Source organism: Perca flavescens, chromosome 11 (genome assembly GCF_004354835.1).
Source record: "Perca flavescens isolate YP-PL-M2 chromosome 11, PFLA_1.0, whole genome shotgun sequence".
NCBI classification, from domain to species: domain Eukaryota; kingdom Metazoa; phylum Chordata; class Actinopteri; order Perciformes; family Percidae; genus Perca; species Perca flavescens.
Window position 1 is genome coordinate 18,809,263 of NC_041341.1, and position 26,253 is coordinate 18,835,515.

General features: G+C 41.6%; 1 protein-coding gene across 1 annotated transcript in view; it reads right to left on the bottom strand.

Annotated features, from left to right (window-relative positions):
- anos1 (anosmin 1) overlaps window positions 1-23,591 on the bottom strand; it is a 39,690-nt gene extending 16,099 nt beyond the window's left edge. The window contains exons 1-4 of the mRNA XM_028591595.1: window positions 23,327-23,591; window positions 17,704-17,751; window positions 2,510-2,572; window positions 1,986-2,208 (exon numbers count right to left, since the gene is read on the bottom strand). Of these exons, the coding sequence (XP_028447396.1) occupies window positions 1,986-2,208; window positions 2,510-2,572; window positions 17,704-17,751; window positions 23,327-23,518 (526 nt within the window). The 5' untranslated portion in view covers window positions 23,519-23,591. The remainder of the gene's footprint in view (window positions 1-1,985; window positions 2,209-2,509; window positions 2,573-17,703; window positions 17,752-23,326) is intronic.
- Between the last annotated feature and the right edge of the window lie 2,662 nt (window positions 23,592-26,253).

Genomic DNA, 26,253 nt, shown 5'->3' on the forward strand with positions numbered 1-26,253 from the left:
CAGCATCATGGCTCATCATGGCAAAGACTACACACACACTTGTGCACACATAGAAACAATTACGCTCTTCAAACCATGAGCACCTAATTAGACCTTTAACACTGAGGAGGACCAGGACAGGAATTCCATCCAGACTTTCACTAAAACGCTCAGTGTAATTCAATGTAAATGCAGTGCTGACGGCGGCCCGTCGTGAGCTCAGTGTTTGGACTGAAAATCAGCGTGTAGGCTGCTTGATTTGAAGGTCTCACAGTGTGGTGAATGGTTTTCATTGACTGGGTCACTGTATTTTCAAGGTTACGCCTGCTTTCATCTTTCCAAGATTAACGTGCTGTTCACCTTTTGAGCACAACATCCACTGTGAAGTCCCTCAGGATTCTTTCCAAATCAAACATAAATACTAGCATGCTCTTCTGTGTGCAAAGGCTCAAAATCACATGTTCTTGCCTCTATCAGCTACAAACAGTAAAACATGCTTACACTAGCTGCAGTGTGATTTAAAGCATACACAGTCGATCACCGCTGCGGTTCAAAGCTTGATTTAGACTCATCTTCCACTGCTTTCACTTCAACATCTCCTCAACTTTGTTATGGCCTCAGGCTGCCAGCAATTGTGCGCTGATAGTGTATATAATGTAGTTCAGAGGCTCCTGGTTCTCTAACATAACAACTCAGCACCCTCAGAACATCAGGCCGCCTTGGGCAGCGCTATTAAACTGTTTTACTGGAGCAAAGATTCCTGGGTACATCTGTGTCTGTGAAACCCTCAAGCTTATCCAGCAAATTCAAGGCTTAAGATATATTCTAATTTACAGCAGGAACAGCATGAGGGATGTGTGGGTGAAGTGCAATACAAAGAGATGAAATAAAGATTTATGATTCCTAGCAAGTTGTCAAAAACTGTTCAAGATAATCTGCAATTTGCGTCATTGAGATTTAAAACTAATGTTTGACAGAGAGGCATTAACTGGCCCAACACTGTTTATGAAAACAGTACAAACTGCAACAGTTAATCCCATTAAAAACATGATGTTTGCATTGGACCATTACCAGATATGAAACGTCATTTATTGAGTAGGATAAATAGAGAGGGAGGGAGTATCCATGATTCAGCTGATGGACCGTGTTAATCTGGTCCCTCTGGAAAACAGTAATGAGCAATGATTAAATGAACTGATGGGTTGCTGAGTGCACAGACAATTAAACAACTTTATCAGTGCACTCGGTCTAACATTTAGACACTTGCACATTCTAGTTTGTCAACCTAGCTTGCTGTCGAACTCCCTTCTTCCTGTATTTAATAAATTAGGTTTGTTTCTAATATGTGTTTTGCATGATAATAATCACATTGCATTTTCATGTAAACCTGCAATAGCTGATTTCTTGGCCACTTTGGGGCAGCAGAGACAAGTTGTGAACACAACATTGACATATCATCAGCTTTTAAGGTAATATGCCAAACTTGTTAGCAAACAGTTGCTTATTTAAACAGTTACAGTGCAACATAATTATTCATTTGCAGTCGTGTTTTTGGCCACCTGATGAATGCAAGTCCATTGTTCAATGTCTTTTTAGCTGCTAAAGGAACCATTATTCAACTGTGTCTGTCTGCTGAGCAGGTAACGAACAGTGGATTTTTTGCGTTTTTTTGCTGACAACAGCTGCCTGCTGCAGCCATGAGAGTGGTGTGAATGAACCAAATGTTAAGGTTGCGGGCCGGACACCTAAACAGAGAGCGGAAACTCCCTATAAAGCTCTGTAAAGCCGAGGGGATTCAAGTGATGATTATCTGTAGGTGTATTACTACGCGCAACCCCTTTCTCATTGTCACATTGTTTTCAAATTGTCATTGGATACATTTTTATTATTATAATAAGGAAATCGATTTTAGCCCAGAACTGAAATCTTAAGGACTATAACTTTAAAGATCAATTTGTTGTGTCAAAATCATTGTAAATGTGATGCAGGTTTAACCTTTAGTATACCTTTGTAGAGGTTCTTAGGCAGCTGGCAGGTGTGGCCACAGCCGTTGGAGCAGCACTTTTTCACGGCTGAACACTCTCCATCCTCCTCACAGCTCTCCACGCAGGCTGCTGCAAAGCCACTGGCCTTCTCTGGTGCAGGACAGTCGCCTTGCTTCACTCCCTCTACTGACTTTAGGAACTCACAGCTCGTAAGACACTCGTAGTGTTTCTTGGGAAAGAGGGGCTAAGGAGTAGGGGGAGAATGAGATGGAAGAGAGGGAAAATAAATGTTAGATTACTTTTTAAGACCAACCTGCCTGCCTGCAAACAGGCAGCTCTGTGAGCTAACAGGGATTGTCCTGTTTACATTTCAGCTTCTGACTCACCGGAGCGGTGGGTACATTTAAACAGCTTTGATTCAGCCTCACAGACAGAGTTACTTCACACTACTCTCAAACTTTCCTCTTATTGAATTTTCCGACTAAGTATGAAAATCTCTAGCACTTGAGCCTGAGGCAACCACGGTATTTGTAGTAGTGACATACCTCGCATAAATCCTGGCACTGGTTTTCCTTCAGGTCCCAGGATTCCTTGCAAGGCTCCAGGCACTGTGAAAAGGAGAGAAGGGTGTCAGTTCTTCAAAGAGCCAGCCACATCAAAGAGCCAATGCTGCGGAGATGTTGCTTTCTGGTGCTCAAGCACTGGCTGCCTGACGGGCACCTCGCTCAGCCACTTCCCCTGCAACAACCTGTCACCAGTCACGCCTCTTTTTGTTATAGATGCATGGCATACCTTCAAAATACATTAACAATCTTCTACAAAAGTAGACATGGGGCAAAGGGGTTGTCCAAGTAAACAGACACACCCTTGCTGTGTCTAGAAATCTACGGATGCTTGGTTTTGGTGTGCTTTGTGTGCAGTCTACGCCTCATTCTTATCCAACCACTTCTCCTGCTCATGTTTGGGCCTGATACACTCTGGCACCAGCAACAAACTCACTCACAAACTTACCACGCTGAACAGAAAGCACTTAATAAATGATACACTTGGGTTAATGTACTTGGGATTCCCTTTTTTAACACGTGGAACAAATTTACTGAATATTTGGCATAGGCATGGGATAAAAGAAAACCCTCAGCATGAGTGCAGCTCAAGAAGTCAAACATAATGGGATGATAAAATGTCTAAAGTTTACCAATCTAGTCATACTCCTCTTACTTTAAATACTACAGCTCGCCCTGGATGGATCAGATTCAATAAAAGCGAATTCAATTTAACACAAAAATCCATGCATGTCCAATAGAATCAGGCAGATGCTGCCGCAGGAAAGGGAATATGTTTAGATGGGACTGAGAGAAGCGAGGGTTTTATATGCTCCCGTTGCTGGCCACAGAGAGCTGGTGTGAAAGAGAAGAGCAGGCTCAGTCAAACAGTCAAACCACTGCCAGGCTGCTTTTATGCTGCACTGGGAGCAGCCCAAACCACACCAACCAGAAACCTGCCAAAGTCACTCATTCAACTCCATTTAATTTAGACTCCTGCACCAGTTACAGTACTAAGACAAGGCACACCCGTACATTTTCAACATATTTGCCTAAATTCTTCATTTGGGACAGTTTGTTGATCAGTGGGGGAGGGTGATAATGATAAAGTAGATATGGATAACTGCCATCAGCGGAGGTCCACTTTTGGCTCAATCTCCTGAAAAGAAAAAGATAATCAGAATAATATGTAATGTTATGCAAGGTAGAGTACTGACGTGTAGTTAAATGAGGGCATGCATTGTAGAGAGTGTATTTTAAGTCGATATAAGAAATTTCACATCTCAGTCAGGGGGCAGAGTTGTATTTACGACTCTTTAATTCGCTCATTAGCCAACTCAGTCATTATTATGCCATTGCCAGTGAAAAGTTTATTTGTTTTTTATAGAGTGCGGTGGACGAGCGCATGATGAAACATAAACCTTGCTTCTGGAGGAAAATGCTGCAATCACAGACCATGCGCACGTCTGCCAGCAGTCAATTACACCCAGCTTTGACTCTCGACTTTGCCCAGCCTCGTCTCGGGCAACCAAGGAGCCCTGTGTGGACAGTATGTTGAGTGTTTAGCAGCTGGCTCCAGAGGGTGGAGGAGGCTGGAAGGGAAGCTATTTTCTTAATTACTTCATAGCAATATAGACATCCGTCTCGTGATGATATAAAATATAAAGCACCAGAGGGATTATCGGACACCTCGGAGGGGAACCACGTAGTTATGACAGCCGAGAGCTCCAACAGAAACTAATGTGGTTTCTACAGAGCTGGTCAGGTGAAACCACTGCAACACCTCAGAGACTTCAGATGACATATGAGCTCAATTGTGCTGTCCAAGTGCCTCATCAGCCACAGTGTCTATGCAGTTTCTGCTATTAATAATATGGTGACTTTATATCATTAAATCTGTTCTCAATTGTGTCCTCTGAGAGTAGAGCCTGCGGCGAAGACGGGCAGAAGGCGCAACCTCAGCATCCCAGACTCGCACAAGCACTGGGCAGGAACAATGAGGTGTTGAGGCAATAACTGTGTGCTGCACCAGTGTATAAAGGACATTCTGCCAGTAGACGCACATGTTAAAGCCCCCAAATCCCTTCTACAAATCACTGAACATACGCACATAAGCCAGGGGATCAAGCTCATTTTACTCATTGAAAGATCTTGTGTGCACGGACTGAATGCATTCCATTGGCTTTTCATGAGGATGAATCTTTTTCTGGTTCACCACAATCACAACTATATAAATGAAAATAGAATCATCGTTACCTCGAGATGCTCGGGCTTGCGTGCCAAGCAGCATTAATTAACACAACATTGCGTACCAAGGGTATTGCAACACAGATCAGAATGCTGGCTGTGTGGTTAGTACTGTTTCACCCTCAGAGTCCCAGTTTTAAATTTTTATTTTAAATTTTATTTTTTTTACTCTTCAGAGCAAAAGTTCCCAACTAACAAAAACTGCTGGATTCTAACAGGAAGTTGTATTTACAATAAAAAATGTTACCTTCAGGACAGTTATTTATTGCTGAATGAGCGGCTACATCGTAAACGGCACTCTTAAAAAAAGATGAGCATTAGTGTCGAGGCAGTGAGAGCTCCCTGCAGGTGTGCTGAAAACTGACAATCTGTCAGCGTTTCTCCCGAGCCACACCCACAACCTGACATTTAAGTAGGGAAGAAGAAGACCGACAACAGACATCTTGCCAAAGCAAATAGGACGGCTGTATATAATTACAAAGGCACTCTCATCAATCAAATGCCTGATTCCTATTTATACAACTTGGTGCTCGATCTAAAACCATAGTACCGATGCCGCCAAAAGCATGCTTGGGAGAGTGCCTTAACAGATTTTCTATAAACTCTTGAGCAATTTCTCCACCTTTCCCCAATCCCATGCAGAAACACACCCTCATCCTCCTGAAACATTTAGTTCTGCTTTTATATGTCGAAATAAAAAATTTAAAATGTGTAGCAATACCACTAAATTGCTAATTACAACAAACCAGAAATTATAAATCACTTCCAAACCATAATTAAAACTTCCTGCTGTATGTATGAATGGCACATAAAACTGATGCTACTCTATTAATGGGCTCACATCAGAAGATATCTGTGGTCTAACAGTTAGTATTAGCGGGTCGCTTAGAGGCTTGGAGCCCTCAAACATCTGCACATCTAGCACTGTCGATAGCTATACTAGTGTTTGACTTCTGAGATCTAATTTGGGAAAACACACCATGGAGCTGGAGGAGAGAACATATTTGAGCTGGACATAGTGTATCTGCTGGGTTTGGGTGCCAACGTCTGTGTCTCCCTAAAGCAAATCTCTCCAGCTGGCAACACGACTACCATCTGTTTGAATAGCGTAAGGAATGCATGAAATCATCGAATGTGATGTTAACATATTTCTGGACAAATTTCACCTAAAAAGACACAAATGGTTTTACTCTGAGATGTAAACAAGAGCATGGGGTTGTTTCTATGGACTTGAGCTGTTAGTCTTAACAAAAGCATTTGAGCAGCTGATTTCCCCTTTGTCCTCTTATCTTCCTCTCCAATAGTGACACATTCTGCATGGTTAAGTAGGAACATCCATAGCGCTCTTTCACTCCACATTTCACGCTGTAATAAAACGCAGCAGTTGTTACTCTGGGGGACCCTGAAAGGCATTATGTGGGGCCGATGAGAGAGTCAGGCTGAATGGCAGCCAATGCCACAGCCCATCCTTACTTTGTCAGGGTTGGGACGAGGCAGAGGGGAGGTAGAGGGAGTGAAGAGGGGGAATATGGGGGAGGTGAGGGAAGGGAGAGAGATTGTGTGTGCATAAAACTGCCTTTCTCCGTCATTGGAGCATAGTTATATCCACCCATCATAAAAATCCTTACTGCCCCAAGTGAGTGACTGGAATAACATAAACTATGAAAAAAGTGTATATAAAATGTCACGCGAGTGTTTTGTTTTCGTTAATGAAGCATAAACTGCTACCAGTCGAGATTTCCCCCGGGCTTAACAATACACAGTGTATGCAAAATAAAAGATGGATAATAATTCATTCTGATGCAGATGACATTTTCTCATTTTGCCAGAACATATTTGTGCAGTCATAGGGAGATGAGTGAGACAGCTATGACTCATCCTGTTATTTTGTAAATGAAATTTAGCAGACGGAAAACCATGCACCTATACATGTGGGTACCTGTGCTTTCCTTGCATCTAAAATATGGACTACCCCAATATGTTTTCTCTCCGTTATCCAAGCCAAACGTATCGATCCCAGCGCTGACAGTCAGTGTGAAGCTCGAGTGGTGCCAACAGATATTTACAAGGTGCCTGTGCGGTGCCTTGTGACAAAGCAGCAGCTGTCTGCTTCTCTGGGAGACTCATATGGAGGAATCTCTGTTGTTGATCATAACGTTGTAAATCTCACCTCCAATTTCATTGAGTTATGGCTACTTTCTGCTGTCCTGGTGCTTTTTACACTCCCGATGACCGGACTCAATTATTCCAGCAGCTCTCAGCCCTCTTCTATCGACCCATCCAGGAGCGAGTCGCTGGCTTGCTTGGCTGTCGTCTCCCCTCGGCCTCCCCAGTTTCTTCTCAGATTGTATCTGCCTTTCATTCTCTCAAGCCACGTATGCTCTAATCCAGATCAATTTTAAAACTCATCTTTTCTCTCTGTTTTGGCCTTCCATCTGCACTAAGCCAATGAGATCATGCTCAGAAAATGGATGTTTTTCAAAGGTCACTCCAAAGTAGATAAATTTGAGAACACCAGGCTCACATTGCAGCACAGACAAAGAATGAGCTTATTATCATGTGATATATCTTTCACAAACATGGCCAATGCACTTTCACTTGCCAGCAATGTTATGGGACACTGTTTCTGTAGCCTCTAACATTTTTCTGTTATCATTTTGTGTGTGTGTGTGTGTGTGTGTGTGTGTGTGTGTGTGTGTGTGTGTGTGTGTGTGTGTGTGTGTGTGTGTGTGTGTGTGTGTGTGTGTGTGTGTGTGTGTGTGTGTGTGTGTGTGTGTGTGTGTGTGTGTGTGTGTGTGTGTTTTCCAAGCCTAATCTCAACCCTGCAATACAGGTGATGTCACTGACACATGCTTAGTGTCTTTTGAAAGACAACTGCACAAGTACAAAAATCACATCACAGATAATAAACAGACATTTTGGAGCCTGAATTTGAGATTGCCATTTTATGTAATCTTGGAAAAATACAAACTTGGTCAAAGGGTTGGGATGCGCTGAGGGGGGATGCAAGCAACAGTTACAAATTAAAAAAATAAAAAACTTTTTATACTGCACTTTTGTAGTTATGTATATTAAACAGAACAGAAAAAAACATGTCAATGACCACACCTGTGTTGTTGAGTGTTTGGACGCTCTGAGACAGAAACTTCGAAACTACGGAGGGAGTCATTTGTGACCGAACTAAGGTTTAAAGTAGGGCTGCAATTAACAGCTAACTAATTAATTCATAATTTCGTCAATAACAAATTCAAAAATATTTGAAAAATGACCATTATAATTTCCCAGAGCTGGTACTATTTCAAATCTGCTTGCTTTATCTGACCAACCACATATAACCCAAAGATATTCAGTTGACACCAAAGCCCATACAGTACATTCAACCCCATTACTTTCCACATTTTGGTGCTGGTGCACCATTCCATTGTTTGAAAACCACCACTAAACATAAAATAAGAAGAAAAAAGAAAAGATTTTCAACTTGTTGGGCATTTAGAACATCTAGAAAACAATCTGAAAACACTAAGATGAATGTAAAACCTTAGACATGTAACTGTTCCCTTTTGTCACCCTCTGTTCTTCAAAGAAACAATGAGGACCATTATTCTTGGTGATTTTCCTGTTTTATCCCCCATTTCCATTCATGGCACAAGCCCTTCTTAAAGCTGCCTTTTAGAAGTCAAAGTCAGCTTGATTTCCATTCAAAATTGAACTCTATTTTTGTGGTCAAAACAAGGAGTAGTGTGTCTAAAATCTGTGTAGTTGCCTTTCAGATGATGCCCACTGAGACTATGATTACAGGTTAAACAGACTGGAACATATTTCATCAAGCGCTGGAGCTGTGATCTGAATAAGTGTAAACTCATACGCTGGCAAGGCTTTCCAATACGTCTCTGACGTGCCATTAAGTTCCAAAGGACTGTAAAAATATGGTGATTAAATCAGGAAGAAGATATCCCCGTCCTGAGCTGTTAGAAAGTCTAGACACGCCATTTCCTCAACCTTATGCAACCTTATCGTTTTTTAAGTCCATGAGATATCGCGTATTTAATTTCAGCGCTGCTGTAAATCAGCACGAGAGCGTTGAGCAGACAGTGGGGTGGATCAGGTAGATCAAAAAGATTAACAGCTTGCTGACTTGAGATGCAAGTCTGTAACTCTATACACAGCAAGCTCACGTGGGTGCTGATAAATATGAAATGAGATTTTCCAATGAGCAGAAGATTGCTTATCTGAATGCCCCAATCTAATTCAGGAATTGTATCAGAGCTGTTTTAATTATTCCCAGTCAATGTAAATGTTACATTTGCAATTTAAACTAACAGAAAAAGCTGTGTGCATCCTAAATATTCATACACAGTTTTGGTCTGATAATTTAAAGGGGACACAGATAATATTATACCGCAGTGGTTGCTGTGGGATTTTCTATTCTGCAATTACATAAGCCTCTGCAAACTAACAAGAAACCCACATGGCTCAGTGTCAGTGCTGTATTCAGAGTTAGAGAACAATTACAGCATGTTGGTGCTCCTGCGCTTCATTTGCTCCCACTGCTAAAGTGTTGGAGGTACATACAGCCTATATGTGTGTGGAGCAAATTGGTAGCTCTCTCCTCCATCTCCCTAAAGGTGCAGATGTCCAAACTATATGAAAATTTGGCATTAGGTGCAGTAGATGCCTATCATCCCTGTATATGTTTATCACTTCTGTCCTAGCTGGCCTGAGGAAGGACAAGCTGTCTGCTAGCGATGTCCCTGCAGCCCCCCGAGAAATATAAGAAAAAAATGTCAATGTGGTTTTGACGGTGTCTGCTAAAAATGGAGTAAGATACAGGGCTGCCAGCACCAGCAACCAACTGACAACATTTCTTAATTATAAATAATACAAGATACAGTTATGATAACTATGCCAATTAATTCAGACCAAGATTGAAACAGACTTTTACACAAGTAATGGCACATTTTCCAAATCTCCAAGTGTTTTACAGCCCTGAGAGGTACGTATGCTGCGAACGTTTCCAGTGTCATAATTCCTTCATATTTACAACCAACTAAAACACTGTAGTATTCCAGCACTAGCTGGGGTGAACTGAAACGTATACGGTTCAAGACTTTCTATTTTGTTTCTCAAAACTAGGCTCAGAGATGGTGAGTAACCTAGCAGGTGGTGTTACAGACATTCTTTGAGCATCACTTTAATTATTAATTTAAATGCAGTTGAGGGTGCAGACAACAAAGAGCTTAAAAGGAATAGCTTGGCAGAAAGTGAGAAGAAAAAGAGGAGTAGCAGGAGGGGCAGTGCATGAATTATACATTTACCCCACAATCAGAGGTGCCTGCCTTATTTATGAGCAAAAAAACCCACACAGCTTAGCCAGAATTGTGCTTTGTCTGCTGTGGAATGCAATAGCAGTTCACTTAATAGTTAATGACTCTGAAGTTTCACCCAGACACCCCTGATATATATATATATATATATATATACACATATATATATATATATATATATACACACACACACACACACACACACACACACACACACACACACACACACACACCCCTCCTCTGGGCTCCTTCTCTTACAGGTCCTCTGCCATCTCATGTTGTTATGTTCTGCAGTGACTAGAGTCAAACTTACAGTGGCTGTAACTTGAGCCTCAGTTATCACCTACCTCTCAGCTCAGTTTACATTTCATGACAATTAGACTCAACAGGATGTATCCATCATGTGGGGTCAGATTGGTGATTAAGGAGGTCTTTCTCTGTGACGCGGCATGGGAAAGCCAAACCCTCACTGTTGTACTCCGAAAACCCTTGTCAGATCTGCCCCGCACATGATTTACTGTATTTACACCCACACCATCACACTAAATAATTTTATGATGACAGATGCATAGGAGCAGAGTTGAAAATGCGATCAAATGATAAAACACTTCCTCTGCGGCAAAGCTATTTATTCAAACTGTCTACTGTATACAGTTGATTTACAGCAACTCGCAGAAGTTGACAAATGCATTTCTGTCCTCGCAGATTGAGGAGATAGTAAACAAAGTAAAAGGATGTCAGCCCCTGCTGGCTTGTTCCTACAGTGACCACTAAAGCCGTCTCAATCTCCTCCTCATCTCAAATGAAATGAGACATGGAGATTCTGTCTCAATGTAGGCCAATAACATGTAAAACACAACACGTCATTAAGGGGAAGTAAAGCCGCCCTAATCCCATGCTGCAGTCACATTCCAGCACCATCTCCACTTGTTTATTTGAGTCTCAAAACACTTGAAATGTACTAATCCTACTTGCCCTCTCCAGCCTCCACTAACAGCTCCTCACACCCGGGGACCGTTTCAGGAAGGAGGTTTAACAAACTCTGAGTCTAACCCTGAACTCTTAGTTGATTTACCCTGAGATGGGAAACTGAGTTTTCGGTTCCAGAACAGCTGATTTGAGTTGGTTCAATCAATTCAGAGTAGGTTCACTCAGAGTTAAGCGCGTGCACCACCACTATAAAAAGGCAGCATGAATGGAGCCATGATAGTACGATTCACCATGGTAACAACCACAAACAAATTGGTCAGCGGAAATACTCATGTGCACATACAGCGAGTTTGAACATGTATTTCGTTAAAAAGTGGCTGCTGCAAAAGAGAGAGAATTTGCATGGGAGAAAATTGCTGCTAGAGTAAATGCGTATGTTCCAATATAGTGTATTAATATCATATGTAATCATAAGTATAATATTACTGGTGAAATGGTATTGCACCTAATGTATTTTATTTAGGTGCAATCCTGTAGGTGAAAAAGTCCTAGGCCTACTAGTCCCATTCTGAGGCTGCAGCACCATCATTAACAGAATTATAATTCATAATCTTTTATTTCAAAGGGTTTACATCATTCACCTGCAATACTGTGGAACTCCTTTTTACTGGTTTGTGTCCAGGGAACACTACAAAAACGTTTAAAAAACGTTTCAGAGCGAGTCACATTCTTCCGACGGCACTTTGCTATACAGTGGCTTTACTAAAATGCTCCGCATCACCAATGTTGTAAAGAAAACTGCCGTTTGCAAAAAAAACGTAATGTGACACAAAAAAATCTGCTGGGATGTAAGAGATGTACACGATGGGTGACGGTAGTGATATGAGGACGGATAAGGTTATGTAGGCCACATAACTGATAGACTGGGAAGAAAAACGATACCACTCAAATAGGTAGGCTAGTATCTGGAGATGAAAATGCATCTATAGTTTAACTCCATGCGAAAACGTTTTATAGTCTGCCTAACGTGCCTAAAATGCGCCTGATACAGACTGAATGAATGAATGAGGAAATGAGAGAGCAATGTATCAGAGGGAGGAGACTGAGAGAAATGAGAGCTTTATTGAAGAAAACCTGCTCCCGACCAGGTTAGGTTCACAGGCTCAGTTACCATAGTAACTGACTCTGAGGTTACGTTACCTCTCTTTCTGAAACGGGCTGGAGTTACCCCTCTCTCTCAGGTTTGATTAACCTCCCTTTCTGAAACTGAAAACCCAGTTTTCCTAAACTCAGAGTTTTCACGAAATGGACCCCAGGATGGCACGTACGGATTGAGAAAGAATATGCACCCCAATAACAGTGATACAATGCTTTTTATGTGTCTGACGTGATGATTGATTTCTCTTTTATATGCATTTCAAAAGCTGAGATCAAAGACCGTGCAAAGAGAGGGCAAACCTGGGCAAGCTGAGTGGGAAGACTTTTGGATTTATACTGAAAACAAACAAAAGGATCAAAAGAAGAGGTTTTTTTTTCCCATTGCTGATACATGCACAGTCTGGATCTGTGAAGTAAAAATGACTCTGCTGAAGTACCCAAGTCCATGGCAAAGGTTTAGAGAGCTGTCGATCACCGAGTCTTTGACACACTTTCTGGTTTCCATCGTCCTGAAACTGTCACACGCAATCTATGGGATTTATCTGCGGGATGCAGCAGCTTTAAGTGGAGCTGGAATAAATTGATAAACCCACATCTACTAAGTACATCAGTTTTAAGATTCTTACAGTCTAATCTTCCCTTCGTCAATGTGACAGTTGGCACGATTAGTTCTGTAACGATTTATTAACATAGACCAAAAATAAATCAGTGGGAATAATTTCCTGCTTTAGCACCTTTGAACACGTTAGCTTGTGATGAAAAAGACAGCAAAGTCAACATGAAAGGTGTGCTGTAATCTATGATGTTCAGCCAATCCATCCTCAGAAAAATAATAAACATTTTGGATGACAGCAGATTGTCTCAGTGTGACTGGTCATTATTGCTCAAAAGAGGATTTCACAGCAGCTTTGATTACATTAATCCTTCAAGGGAATGAAATCCCTTCTGACAGAGAGAACATGTGAAATCAGGCTGAAATCTGTGAAAGGTTGATTATCTCAGAAAATAAATGGCAACTATTTAAAAAAGGCCCCTCTGCTCTGTGGGATCAATAAAAACACAGGTTGGTATGAGACACTGAGTGCATTTCTTCATGGACGATTTCCTGGAGTGCTCATCACTCACATATTCACCAGACAGCCCTGCAGAGAGCAGCTTTAGATGTGAGCTTTCGCTGCTGAAGAAGTCTAAACTGCAGTTCCACTGCCTCTTCGCCTCCTCTCCTGTGGCCACGTCTTTAGTTTTCTGCTATGGGGGTTTTCGTTCGTTCTCTGCCACCCACCATGTGAATAATGAGCTCCACAGATAGCAGCCAATGAAGCGACCCCCCCTTTAGCCAATGAAACTTAACAACCATGTCCAGATCAGGTCCTTCCTGCTGGGACTGACCAGCCCTGCTTCACGCTCCTCCGCCACCCACACACACAAAACACTCACACTGCCTCAAACTAGATAAAGTTTAAAGAAAGGCTTCAGAGAAAGTACAGTTATGGCTCTTCACATAATCTCCACCACCTAAGACTTCCAAATACACACACACACATATATATATATATATATATATATATATATATATATATATATATATATATATATATATATATGAAATTAGAAAATTAAGTCAAACTAGCAAAGACTTTCTCAAATTTTACACTATCCAGTGATTTGCAGCTCCATTGACAGGCAATCCACTGCCCACTTGACAGACTGATTTCTAGTCCAGCTTGCTTTGAGGTGTCGGTGCTGGTAATGTGGCTAACACAGGCAGGTGAGACGAACGTCTGGCCTCAGCATGACCAAAAGGTGCTTTGAAGTCTTTCTAAGCACCTAACAATCCCAGCCATGCCCAGCTGTAAACCTACCAACCAGCACCCACTTTAACAACATCTTTTCAAAATATACTACCTACCGCCAAAGAAAAGATGACTACACAAATGCATCTAGTGAAAGTGACCGTTATTTTTGTTTTTAATTCAGATTCATATAAACTGAAGAATGAGAGAACTCCAAGTTCATTTTATAGGTTCAACTGACCCAGAAAAACAACTGATGGGAAGTTTGACCACTTCCTTTTGGCGTGAGAAAATGTGGGGTTTGGCAGAAGGGACGGGGGGGGGGGGGGGGGGGGTTTGACAAGAAAGACACTTTTGAATGAGACATAGTAGCATTCCAGTGATTGTTATTCAGGCAAACGGCTCCAAAGCTTCCGACATGTGAAGACGAAAGCGCATGTAATCCAAAAGAGTAAACACTTCTTATTATTGCGCTGGTATGTGCAGCTCAGGGTGTGATTGGTAGAAGATCGCTCAAAAGAGCCACCTGCGATATGTTAGACATCTATGAAAGACATGCACGACTCATTGCTGTCAAATGGCGACAAGACATTGTTGCTGTCTAAAGCATTCCCTCTGGAAAGCTTTGATAAATAAAAGGGCAGGGACATGGCAGGTTTAGAGAAATGCAAGGCAAAGTCAACATTTCCCTGCTGCTGAAAGTTTTATTACAGACCGATGATTTAATTGTCTTCAACTCAGTAATCACCATTCAATTTAATTCATCGAGAGATCAGTCTCAGCAGAGGAACAAATATCCAGACTTTAAAAAATTGAGGATATTCGGTGTGTTTACAAGAACAATATGACACTTTTCTTTCTCAGGAATTATAAGTGATGGCCATGTTCCAATGACTCACCACAGGCAAACGTATCCAGGCATAATGCACATGTCCTTTCTTCTCTTCCTTCCCTGAGAGAAGTTTGAGTAATGCGGCACACCGCTTTGTTGTAGACTGGCATTTAGCTGCCTTAAGTCAATCCTAGCATTTGATTTGGAGCCTGGATCACTCCCATGGGGGAAAAGCAAACCCTGCTAATATCAGCCATTCTCTGAATGTGAAAAGCTTCTTGGCCGCTTCTGCACACTCTCCCATGCACACGCACAAAATCTATTTTCTTTGCACCAGCAGAAAAAGTGAACACCCTGGAGTTTTGAAAGTTTTCAGGGAACACAGCCAAACTTCTTAAGGGGGAGCTCTAACAGTAGGGAGACTTAATGACAATAGCTCATAGAAAAAAAAATGCCTGCTGTTTGTTCTCCTGGCGTCTACCCAGTGAATGGAGTTTGTCTGCTGGTCCAGTGTTATGGCATCATAATTACTCCCCAGCTCTTCAAAATGCCACCTCGCTCTGCTCTGGAGAGAGGGCAAGCAGGTTAATTAACATGACAATGGGGACACTGAGAGGGGGGCCGGCTCTGGACACTGCATACGAGGTGACCAGGATGACTTTGTCTTCACAAATGCAAGCGGGAGGCTTTGATTTCCTTAAACGCAGACAGATGGACGAGGTCACAGCATCTTTGTCTAAATTATTAGGCAGCCCTTTCCTCAAATTTTCCTCACAGGCAGGGAGCTCTCTAAGGCTCTTTAACAGAGCTCTGGGTGGACAGGCCTTCTGCCCTAACGCACTCCCCAGGAGCCACTGCCTTTGTCTTTCTGTTTGACTGTGTGCTGTTCATGAAGTGAAGAGGCTAATCAGCGGCTGTAGAGCTATTCACAGGGAACCACTGTATAGCATGGGCCCATTTGGTACAATTGTTAAAGTGGCCACAATAGCTCTGTGTTTTAACACACCACACACAGGCCCTGAGTGTGCACTCGAGTCATTGATGTGGAAGTGAAGTGTGGTGGTGTGTTTGCTACCAAAATATTGACTTCTGGCCGCAAATTAATGCCCTGACCCGCATCCTGAATGGCTGAACCTAAAACCTAGGATACAATTGAATTAATTAAATTCAGAGAGCCCTTGAAACGATTTGGAATGGCAGAGCAGCAGAACACCACATTTGTGCAGCAGTAACACAAGCATATCATTATTTTTACGGGCTTACATCAAATCCAGCCTCATTTATTTACAACCTACCAGTAGGATAAAGAAGTGCTAACTGACATGCTTGTTATAGTAAGGAAAAACAAGAAGTCTATTAAAGAGTTTTGGGACATTTGCAGAGCTTCAGCAAATTTTAGCTAGATTATGAAAACAGTATGCTGTGCTGGACTCACAGCCAGCAAAAGCCTTTTTCAAACATAAAACTCTGCCGAAAGACTGGGGAATGACTAGTGCCAAGAGCCAATGTTGGCCATCACAGTGGAAAGGAGAGAAACAAGTTTCACGGCATTATGGTGAATACAAAAGAGGTGCCTATACATTAACTTTAAATGTGTCACAGAAGGTTTAAGATAATATAAATGGCATATTCTTTATCACAGACTTTGTTTAAGGGACAGTTAATTATGTTTTGCCTCCCTCGAAACACTTAAATGACTGCATAGAGTGTAATAATAGGACAATATAACAGTTTACAATTTACACAGAATAATACACATTCAGTACAACAGATTCAATATTGTTGTAAACATCTGCTAGGTTGGGTCAGGGAAGTAAGTAACCTATACATTTGCAGATGTAAGCACAAAGAACAATGGTTCTGCTGTATCCCAGACTTTATGCAAATTGCCAAGGAAACAATTTGAAATTCAAAAGAAGAATTTAGAAATCAAACACAAAGGGTCATTTTGTGAGGCAGTTGATACTAGACACTGATTGTGATTAATATGTACACCAAATGTGAGGCCATGTTAAGTAAGCATACGCGGGGAAGAAATCTGCATTTTCCTGAATTTCCAATTAATCACCAGCATTGCAACACTGTGATTTTGCCCAAATTCTCAGCATGCATTCCTCTATGTACACCGAGGTCTGTGGACGTTTGAGAAAAAACAATAAACACATACTAGCACCACATCTAATTTGTCATCACGACAATACCATACTTCCTGTATTTTATTCAGACAATGTATACTGTATGTGTTGTCTATGCCCTACTTTGAGTCCTTATGGGCAAACAGTATTGAATCCTGTTTTCACGGTCTGTGTGTGAGGAGATGAGAGCCTCTGACAGCTACAGAGAGCATTGTTCAGATTTCTACTTGGCTAGCGTATCATCGTCCTTGTTTCAGTTCTGTAGTGTTCCCTGTCTACAGTCTATAGGGCACATCTCTGAGGGCCTTGTCAACAGCTCTGGGAGAGTCTGATAGAATATGTCAGCGCCGTCTTTTCAGAGGAGCTGTCGACACCAGCTTTGTATCAACCTTCTTTGGGACAGGGCACGAAACACAAACAAGCCCTGTGGGAGGCGTAGTGTAACACATCCTACTGAAATTCCAAATGACACGAGTAGGAAAAACAATCATGGTTTGCGTTCATAAATTTGCTTTCATTTAAATGCATTAAACTTAACATTTTATATTTAGTTGTATTTAATTGTATCCCAGTAAGTATCAATGGAAAGCAAGAAGTAAGGACTAGCTGAAAAGAGTTTTTTCATGAAAGTCTATGTCAACAGCTCTCGAAGTGATTCCTGCAGGCATGACAAAACTAGCCCTGTCGTGACTCGCACACTTTATGTTGTATTATCCTCTGATAATGAGGCATGTATGTGGCTTGTGTCTCATTCAGGGAAGAAGGCAAACCACACTACCTTGGAGCACTGCTTGTGATTCTGGCACCAAACCAAGGATCCATTATTCTGTAAAAGAGAAGGGAAAATATCATCAGTCATCAGGAAAAATACATTTAGTTATCAATTCATCAAATTAATATGTGGCTTTGAGCTTCTCCTCTTCTGTCAATACATCTTAATACAACTTTCCCTTAAGTCAAGGCCTTTTGGAGTAACAATAATGTGAACGCTAGACACATTTCAAAGAGTCAGCTTTGCATGCTGAGTGCATGTAACCTAAGCAGGAAAGTGGGGTCACCGGCACCAGGGCCAGGGGCCTGCAGATTCAGCAGCATGGTGACCTCAGCTTTTCTGGGGACCTGTTTGATCTCTCAACAGACGTCCCCAAGGTAACTGAGGCGAGAACTGATGTCAGCACTGCTGTGTAGACTGCAGATAGTGCCAATTTCCTCTAATTGCCATGGAAGTGCCACCTTGTGTGCTTCAGCAAGGCAAACATTTGGTCCTAATAGTGCTGCTGCGTATTTATAAATCATCTACGTGTAAATATGGGGAGTTGTCAAGCGAAAGACCATTGGGGGTAAATGGCTTGTGCAAGTGGTCATTTCCTGGATTCCATTAGGGCGAGGAATTATGCTGTCATCCTCTGCAAACATAATTGTGCTTGGATGGCAAGGGCAAGGCTAGTGCTTCAGAATAAATGGCCAGTTGGTCAACATGAAAGAGATTAAATGTTTGGATGTGATGTGTATCAGAAAATATGACGTTTAGGTTGATGTTATAAAAACACTGAAATAGCAGAGATTTTGTCCACCTGTTTTCCAAACCTTTGATTAAGTGATACAAAATCAAATGCAAATATTCTCAACAGAGGCTCTGAGTTTAGAGTTCCATTGATAAAAATTCATTCATCCAAGGGTCTGAATCTGAGCTTCACTTTTGGATGTTTCCTGCACTTCTGCATGAAATCAACGTAGCCGTAGGATACAGCCAAACTTTAAGGGTCTGCAGGCAAAAAGTCTGCTTAAGTTCAATGTCAAGTTCAAAGCCTTTTCCAACAATGTAATCCAGAAGAAATTTCCCATGAGACCTTAGGAGAGAACTTATCATTAAAGGGTTTAATTTGACATCCAGTACCAGTAAGTGCTGTGCTTTTAGCGTCAAGGATAATGGTCAAATGGCTTCAAAGGAATCCATGATTATATAGTCATGTCTTTGGAGAATCTCTTCAACAAAAAACTGCAGATAAAGATGAAAAAAATATATGAGTCTCAGCGCCAAGGAGACTAGAAATAGTTGTTTCATTTTGTTACCAAATGAAGTGGAAATGAGCGCTAATTTGGCTGAAGAGTTGAGAGTGCATGAGCAAGTTTTCTGCCCTTTTCTGTGTAGTAGTGCTCATTCAATCTGCTTGACCAAATGTTGATTAAAATATGAATTATTCCTCACTAGTACATCTTTGTGTACTGTATCCCATGATTAAAATCCTTGTGGACTTCGCTAACTTATAACAAATGATCAATCCAACCTAGCCAAACTCCCCCATGGATGACTTGTCGTAAATACAACCTTGACATTTACACTGGCAGCCAGTGCCTCTGGATAATTTATACAGATTTTCACAACTCTAAACCATGTTCTAAATCATCAATCCTGTTTTTGACACCTTTCTTCACCCATCCATCATTGGCGACAAGGCCAGATCCACAGAGGAGCTAATTTTGCTGTGTGACAGCATCACTGTAGAAGAGAAGCTCAGCAGGATGTTGCCCCAGCTGTCCAGGCCTGACCCCACCATGTCAGGGACCAACGGGGGAATAATTATAGGTCAGAACTTCATCCCTCTGACTCACCATGACATTCCTCTGCAGTCTGAACATTATGCAGTGCTGAGGACTGTCAAGGACTCCAGTGAATGAATGCTGTCCAGATATCCTCCTGTGTGATGGGGTCGAGGAGAGGATACCAGACAGTGGTATATGAATGTGTGGCTAAGGTGTACTCTCTGCTTTGTTAGTGACACCGGTGGAGTCATGTAAACAGGGAATTTATCACAGAGATACATTATGGCAGCTGAGAAGACATAGCAGGTGGTCAGGGGCGTGTTGTATTGTCTAGACAACTGAGGGGAACATGGACAAAACACCTTTTATCTTTGAGGATAGCGTTCCACCTTTTGAAAATGGAAATCTTTTTCTATCCTATGATCCTCTGATTTGGATTAAATGGATCTCAGATTACACAGGTGAATTGTGTTTCAATTCCTTCTTATCTTGCCAATATGTTTTCCAGCTTTACACTACTGGGAAAGTACTGCTGGTCTATGAGACCTTCATTTCTGGCTAAGTTAACAAGAGACAGAACTTCAAAGGACAGCCTGGTGTCTTTGTGTGTCCTTTGACAGCACAGGGGTCCTGAGGCAACACCAAAATAACTGATCCTGAAGGGCACATATGCAGCACTAAAATAAAAGGCCTCAAGATTTAGGCTTTGACTTGAGTGGGTGTGAGGGTTGTGGTCATTATGCTCATCAGGTATTCACTTTAACTATATTATTCAACAGGGGCTCTGAAAGTGAACTAATGTGTCCAGCGCACATCCAATGTTAAGATGAAAGGGTGTTTCAGAAATCTCAAACAACAACACTGGTGTGAAGTTGTCCCCACTTAGGAATGAAGGCTATTTGTCAAATGAGGTAGCTCAGGGTGTAACAGCACTGGAGGCTGAGATTTACAGACAGGACTGTCATGGTTTAAAAGCATTTACAGAGAGGTGAGGCCAAGCTACATAGACCTCTATTCATCCGCTGTCTTTGCTAATGAAAAACTCCACACACGAGACGAGCACTGGCTGTGGTTTGATTCCACCGCAGGTTACTTAATATCAAAGGCGAAAACAAGGGGACACGGAAAAACTATTTTCCAATGTTTTTTCTTCCCTTCGCTTAAAACACACATCTCTCAAGCTTGATGCTTAGGCTTTACTGTGCAGCACATTAGAAATTAATGACTGAATGTAATAACAAGACCTCATGGACACACCTTGTTTTTGGCTTCACAGGTCTCCACATAAATAATCCACTACAAGGCTGATGTTTTCAGAATACATTATTGCACAGGGCTCCCAGCTCGCTCTTAATATTTTAAAGTGTCCGAGGCTAATATTTATGGTTGGGTGTTGCCGTCTGTCTATTGTACAGGGGTGACAAGTTCCCCAAATGTGGAGTAAAATGTCAATAAATCTCTATTTGGAAACACTATTACATCAATAGATCTGCAGTAGCTATAAATCTGCCAACCAATGGACGACCCATGGGTTTCCTAACTCTGCAACTCTATGCTTGTTTCCATTTCACACTAATTCACAATTGCTAAAATTAAAACAAAGTCTTCCATTTGTCCTATGTTTCAGCCACATAAAAAGGAAAGACGCGTGGGTGTTCGTAACATCTGCAAGTGCTAAATTCTCCAAGTATTGTCCAGTATTCACAGAATGATCATATTAAAATTGATATGAAAAACAGGAGTTTTAAATTCCAGCTGCAAAATGTGTTAAGAGGCCAAATTGTCTATTGTACCATGACCAAAATAAGCAGTGGTCCATATAGATTACTAGATATTGAGTAGACACAGTAAAATATTAAGAAACAGTAGGCAAATGTCACCGCTTTGACATACAGCCCAGACATTTCATTTCCATTAAAATGGAAAGTGTTGTATGTCTTGGTTTTCCTATCGTGTATTAAATGACCCTTGAAGGATGTCCGAGTTGAATTAAGAGGTCTGTCGTCTCAATCACTGGAGTGGAGCTCCGAGCTGCTGCCTGTCGGCACGTTGCTGTAATAAGATCTGGCAGGGGAAGCAGATCCACCTGTAGGTTGTGCTGACTGAGCATGCTCCAGTGTTGTGGCAACAGTACATTAGAGCTTATCACATTTAGCACAATTGGACTCCAGCATTTAGCAGGAAGGTGACCTCGGAGGAGCAGCATCAGTAGCTCAGTGAGTGTATCCTCTCCATGCCTATGAGGTGTGATGCTGGCATTTATTGGCAAGGCCAGGGGGTAGAGGGCAGGGGGGAGGAGAGCCATATGTTTTTGCAGCTGAGCAGACCCCCCATTTTCACATGAAAGGGCTGTTGAGAACACGGTGCATAAGACAGTCCTCGCAGATTATCAACCATTGCCTTCTATTCTTAGACCAACAAGCTTGCTCAAGCAACCTTGCTTATCACTGACCACAAAAATGCTCCTCTCTTTAGACAAACACCTCCCTCTCATTTCCCCCTCAGTGAAAGAGGCTGCCTCCGACTTCGAGGCTCTGCAGTCAATTATGTAGACTATTAGCCGTTCATTAGAGGCGAGACTTCCATCAGTTATTTGACTTCTCTGTCAGCTGGTGACTAATATAATTCCCCAACTTTGCAACCCAGAGCAGCAATATACCCTTGGATTCTTCTCAAAACAAATACCCAACACTGCTTGCCAAGTTGTGAATTAAGAAACACTGTTTTCAATCTGTGTCTTTGGATGCACAGCACTGCTATTTTCTGTTTGCAGTTAACCACATTCTTCCCTCACCCCAGGTGTATTCCCCCTTAATAAAATTGCCAGGATTCAGGCAGTAGGTCTCTGTGTCCCACAGACATGCATTAAGAGCTACCAGATCAATAAGTGCTTTCAAAGTAAAGTTAATTGGTCACAGAGAAACAAGCAATGCACTATGTTGATTCATTAGAACTAATTACAAATTTGCCTTACTCCACAATGTTTTCTAGAAATTAGGGATTCATTAATGCACCTTGAGAAAGACATGCCATGCAGATGCAAATTAAGTCAGTATAAAGGCAGTCAGCAGATAGATAGCTGGTGAAAAGGCACAAGAGGGTAGAAGGATCTGTGACCAGTCCTTTTCTCTAGGAGTCCTGGGAGAGAACAGTGTGTCCAGTGGAGGGTGAAAAACAACTTCTGACACCACATACCAAATCATACAAAGAATACAGCTAATTTATAGTAGCTTCAAGCAAGGTATGCATCACAACATGATTTGTGGGGACACTAGTGTAACATTCTCACTATGAATATAGGCTGTGTTGTATGCATGCGATTCCTTATAAATAAGAAAAGTATCACTATATGGAGTCACAACAGGAGTTAAGTCCATCACATTTGCACTGACAGAAACGGGTGTCTCATTTTCCAGTGATTAATGGAAACTGACTCCTAAGGCGTCCATCACCCATCAGTCTCAAAAATACTGTGTTTGGTTAAGTAGATACATTTCCAAACGTCCCTCTCTACACGACCAGTGATATAGGCTACGACATAAGTGGCAACTTTACAAGCAACTCAAACCATCATATAAATGCTTCAGCAACTGGTGTGTTTATTTTGGTGACACTTTCCGTTTAAAAGGGTCTTATTTTCTTGTCAGTGACAGAAAACACAAGTGAGAAAGTAGTAGCCTATCTCAGCAGCACCATTGGTGACCTGCTCCTGTCTCTTCACGATGGGCTCAGGAGAAACAGGTTTGACTTATGTTGGAAGGATTCCACTAGCACATATTCATTAAATAATACAACACGGCGTTTATTCCTCATCTTCAACGCCAGAAGTTTGAGTGTTTGGGACCACATGCTCGTACCTGAGAGTGCTTGAAAAAAGCGGAGATGCGAGTGATGTGCAGGCTGAGGCATCTCGAGGCGCATCTTGCTCGGTAAATACTGGCAGTGAAGAAAGAGTCGTCCTGCTTCCTCGCGGACACACTTCCCGGGCTCATTAACGCTGTAATCCACAAACACAGGGTCACACACACGTTCAGGCTCCTAGAAAACATGGTCCCGAGGTTGTGTATTTAATCCCTCCACGGATCGGACAATACTGCGCGCAGGCTCCGCCGGAGAAACTAAAGAAACTTCAATTATACACTGGGGAGGAGTCACGGGCTCATGTGTCCTGCGATTGGAAGATCGCGTGGTGACTGACAGACACGAGGAGCGTTAAAGCAGGTAGACTGCTGCATAGTCCTGTCCTGCACACACTATTCAAAGCATGGGCAGGTTGTTCAGTGAGCAGGCCTACATGGAGGAAGAAAAGGATGTATGAATGGAAATCATGATCTATAATCAACTTGTAATATAATAATCGGTCATGGAATGAGCTGCAGTATAAAAAGAAACAAGTGATTATAATGTAATTACTACATGCAGTACTAATGTGCAGTGTTTAATACTAGGCATATTGTCCAATTTTACTCTGACTTATTCTATTGTAGTTTATGAATTAGTTATGTTTTATGTAGCCTATTTGTTTTTTATCTCACCTTTTATCTATCTATCTATCTATCTATCTATCTATCTATCTATCTATCTATCCTCCTTACATATACCTAATGAGTTGAAGGTCTGACTCTAATTAAAGAGGTACTGCAGCAACTTAGTATTTCACATCCATAAAGTTCTGGGAATCACAAGAGACGGATTAAAGAATGCATGGTAAACATTGAAGCGGCAGAGGCCAAGGCATTCTGATTATTAGTTCCCTAGTATGGAAATCTTACACTTCTCATAATGCATCTCCGTAAAGTCTTTCATTAGCTGGCCCCCTGCCTCCTTAATGCCCACTCCACATGTCAAGTTTGTAATGCAGACTTTCTGATTTTCAATTCAAGTGTCAAGTCCAATCAGAGATAACCCCGATTACATCATCAGGGTTCCTTTTTTGGAAAGCTCCAGAACAAAACAGAACTTCATGAGTTTAATCGGTACAATACAAACGTTGCTTTCAGAAATCTTAGTTAAAGGTAAATAACAAATGATTACTATGAATTTCCTTTTGGGCCAAAGAACACGGGAAAAAATATGTGTGCTAAAAATATTGTGCTTATTTATTTTATTTGCTCCCGTCCTTCCTTTCATTTATTCATTCATTCATTCAGTTTTGACAGAGTACCAGCTCATGACTTAATAAGAATGCCCCAACAATATATACACACGTCATCCACAATGGAAAGCCAGGTACACACCTGTCTACTAAGCAGAAGGGTTAGCCCTACTGCCATCTACTGATGACACAACTCGTCAGAAATGTGGAGGAGTCAGATTTTCTGTATCAAACCCTCACATATGGCCATCGTGAAGCTTGCCAAAATCCCAGGGAAGCCCTTTCCCTCTACCTCTCACCTCCCAGTTTAACAGTAGCTTGGAAAAACAAATCTACTTGGAAAACTATTAAAACCATCCTGACTAAATTCCTCAAGCTGGACTCTCAACTACTGGCCTGAGGTATGGAGAAAATATGACACGTAGGAAAAGCTTGAAATCCTCGCTATTTATTGGAGTTAAAAAGTGAGTATTTAATTAGAAAGTTCCCTCGAGGGTTTACAAGACACTCCTGCTTTTGTCAGCTCATGGAGTACTTCCCTCAACCCCATTACAGCAGCAGCATAATGAAGTTTTATAGATGTTGCTCTTAAACTGTGTGCAGAGTGGGAGTGAACACACATTTGCACACCATCATTACATTTGGCTTAAGTCGGCATCTTGCCGGGGGCCAAAAATTGTGCCAAAATAGTTCGACCCATGCCTCAACCATAACTGTAATGTGCCCATATTAGCACATCCTGAACAGCAGATGCCAATTCTATAATGGGGATTATGAAATCAAGCAAAAAATCCCCATCAGACACAAATTCCCATGTCATTCATGAATACTCAACATCCTGCTCGGTGAGAGTAAGCAGACGGCTGTAATGAGAGCACTGGCCACTGTCATAGTTTTGCAAAAGTATGGCTATTTATCATACAAATCATCTCACAGCTCGCTAATGATAAGATGGATGTGTGATCATTTCCCTGGTGGTCTCAGACACACAATGTAGAGAGATCCCTTGCCACTCTTAAAATATTTAAACACGGATGTCTGTGTACCTTAAAAACAGTATAATGGCTTAATTTGTTGGCTTATTACAGCCATGTGTGGTGGTTTTTTTATAGTGTGCAGTGAAGGAAACACGCTGTCTGTGTGCGGTCCTGATGTCTCCTGCAGTCTGTGGGACACGTACCCCTCCGATGCCATACTTTCATTGACTGAGAAAGGCCTCTGCCAGTTGTGAATTCAGACTATAAAGCTATCTAGAGATGGAATGTTTGTCTAACTGGATTTCATCTGTAAATCACATCACTGCATTAATTCACACCTATATTTTTCAATTAGTCACCATTAACAACATGTGTTTAGCTGTGTAAATAGACCTGGATGTACATAAACTGGCTCATGATCTAATAAAACATGTACACAACAAAGCATACTGTTCTTTTCCTGCATGGTGCACCCAGTCTTTATGACTTCATGTGATTGGTTTAGAAGATATTGCTTAAAATTAAACAAATATTTAAACATAAACCAGTGGCTCAACGCTGCTTTTTTAAATTCTAATTTCCAGTCAAACACTCAACACTATCTCTATTATAACCTTTCTCTTATCTTCATACCCCAATTTTAAGGCTCAATTTCCCCCTTTTCACAAAAAACAACATCAGCCAATCAATTGTCTCGCATTGCCAGACCTTC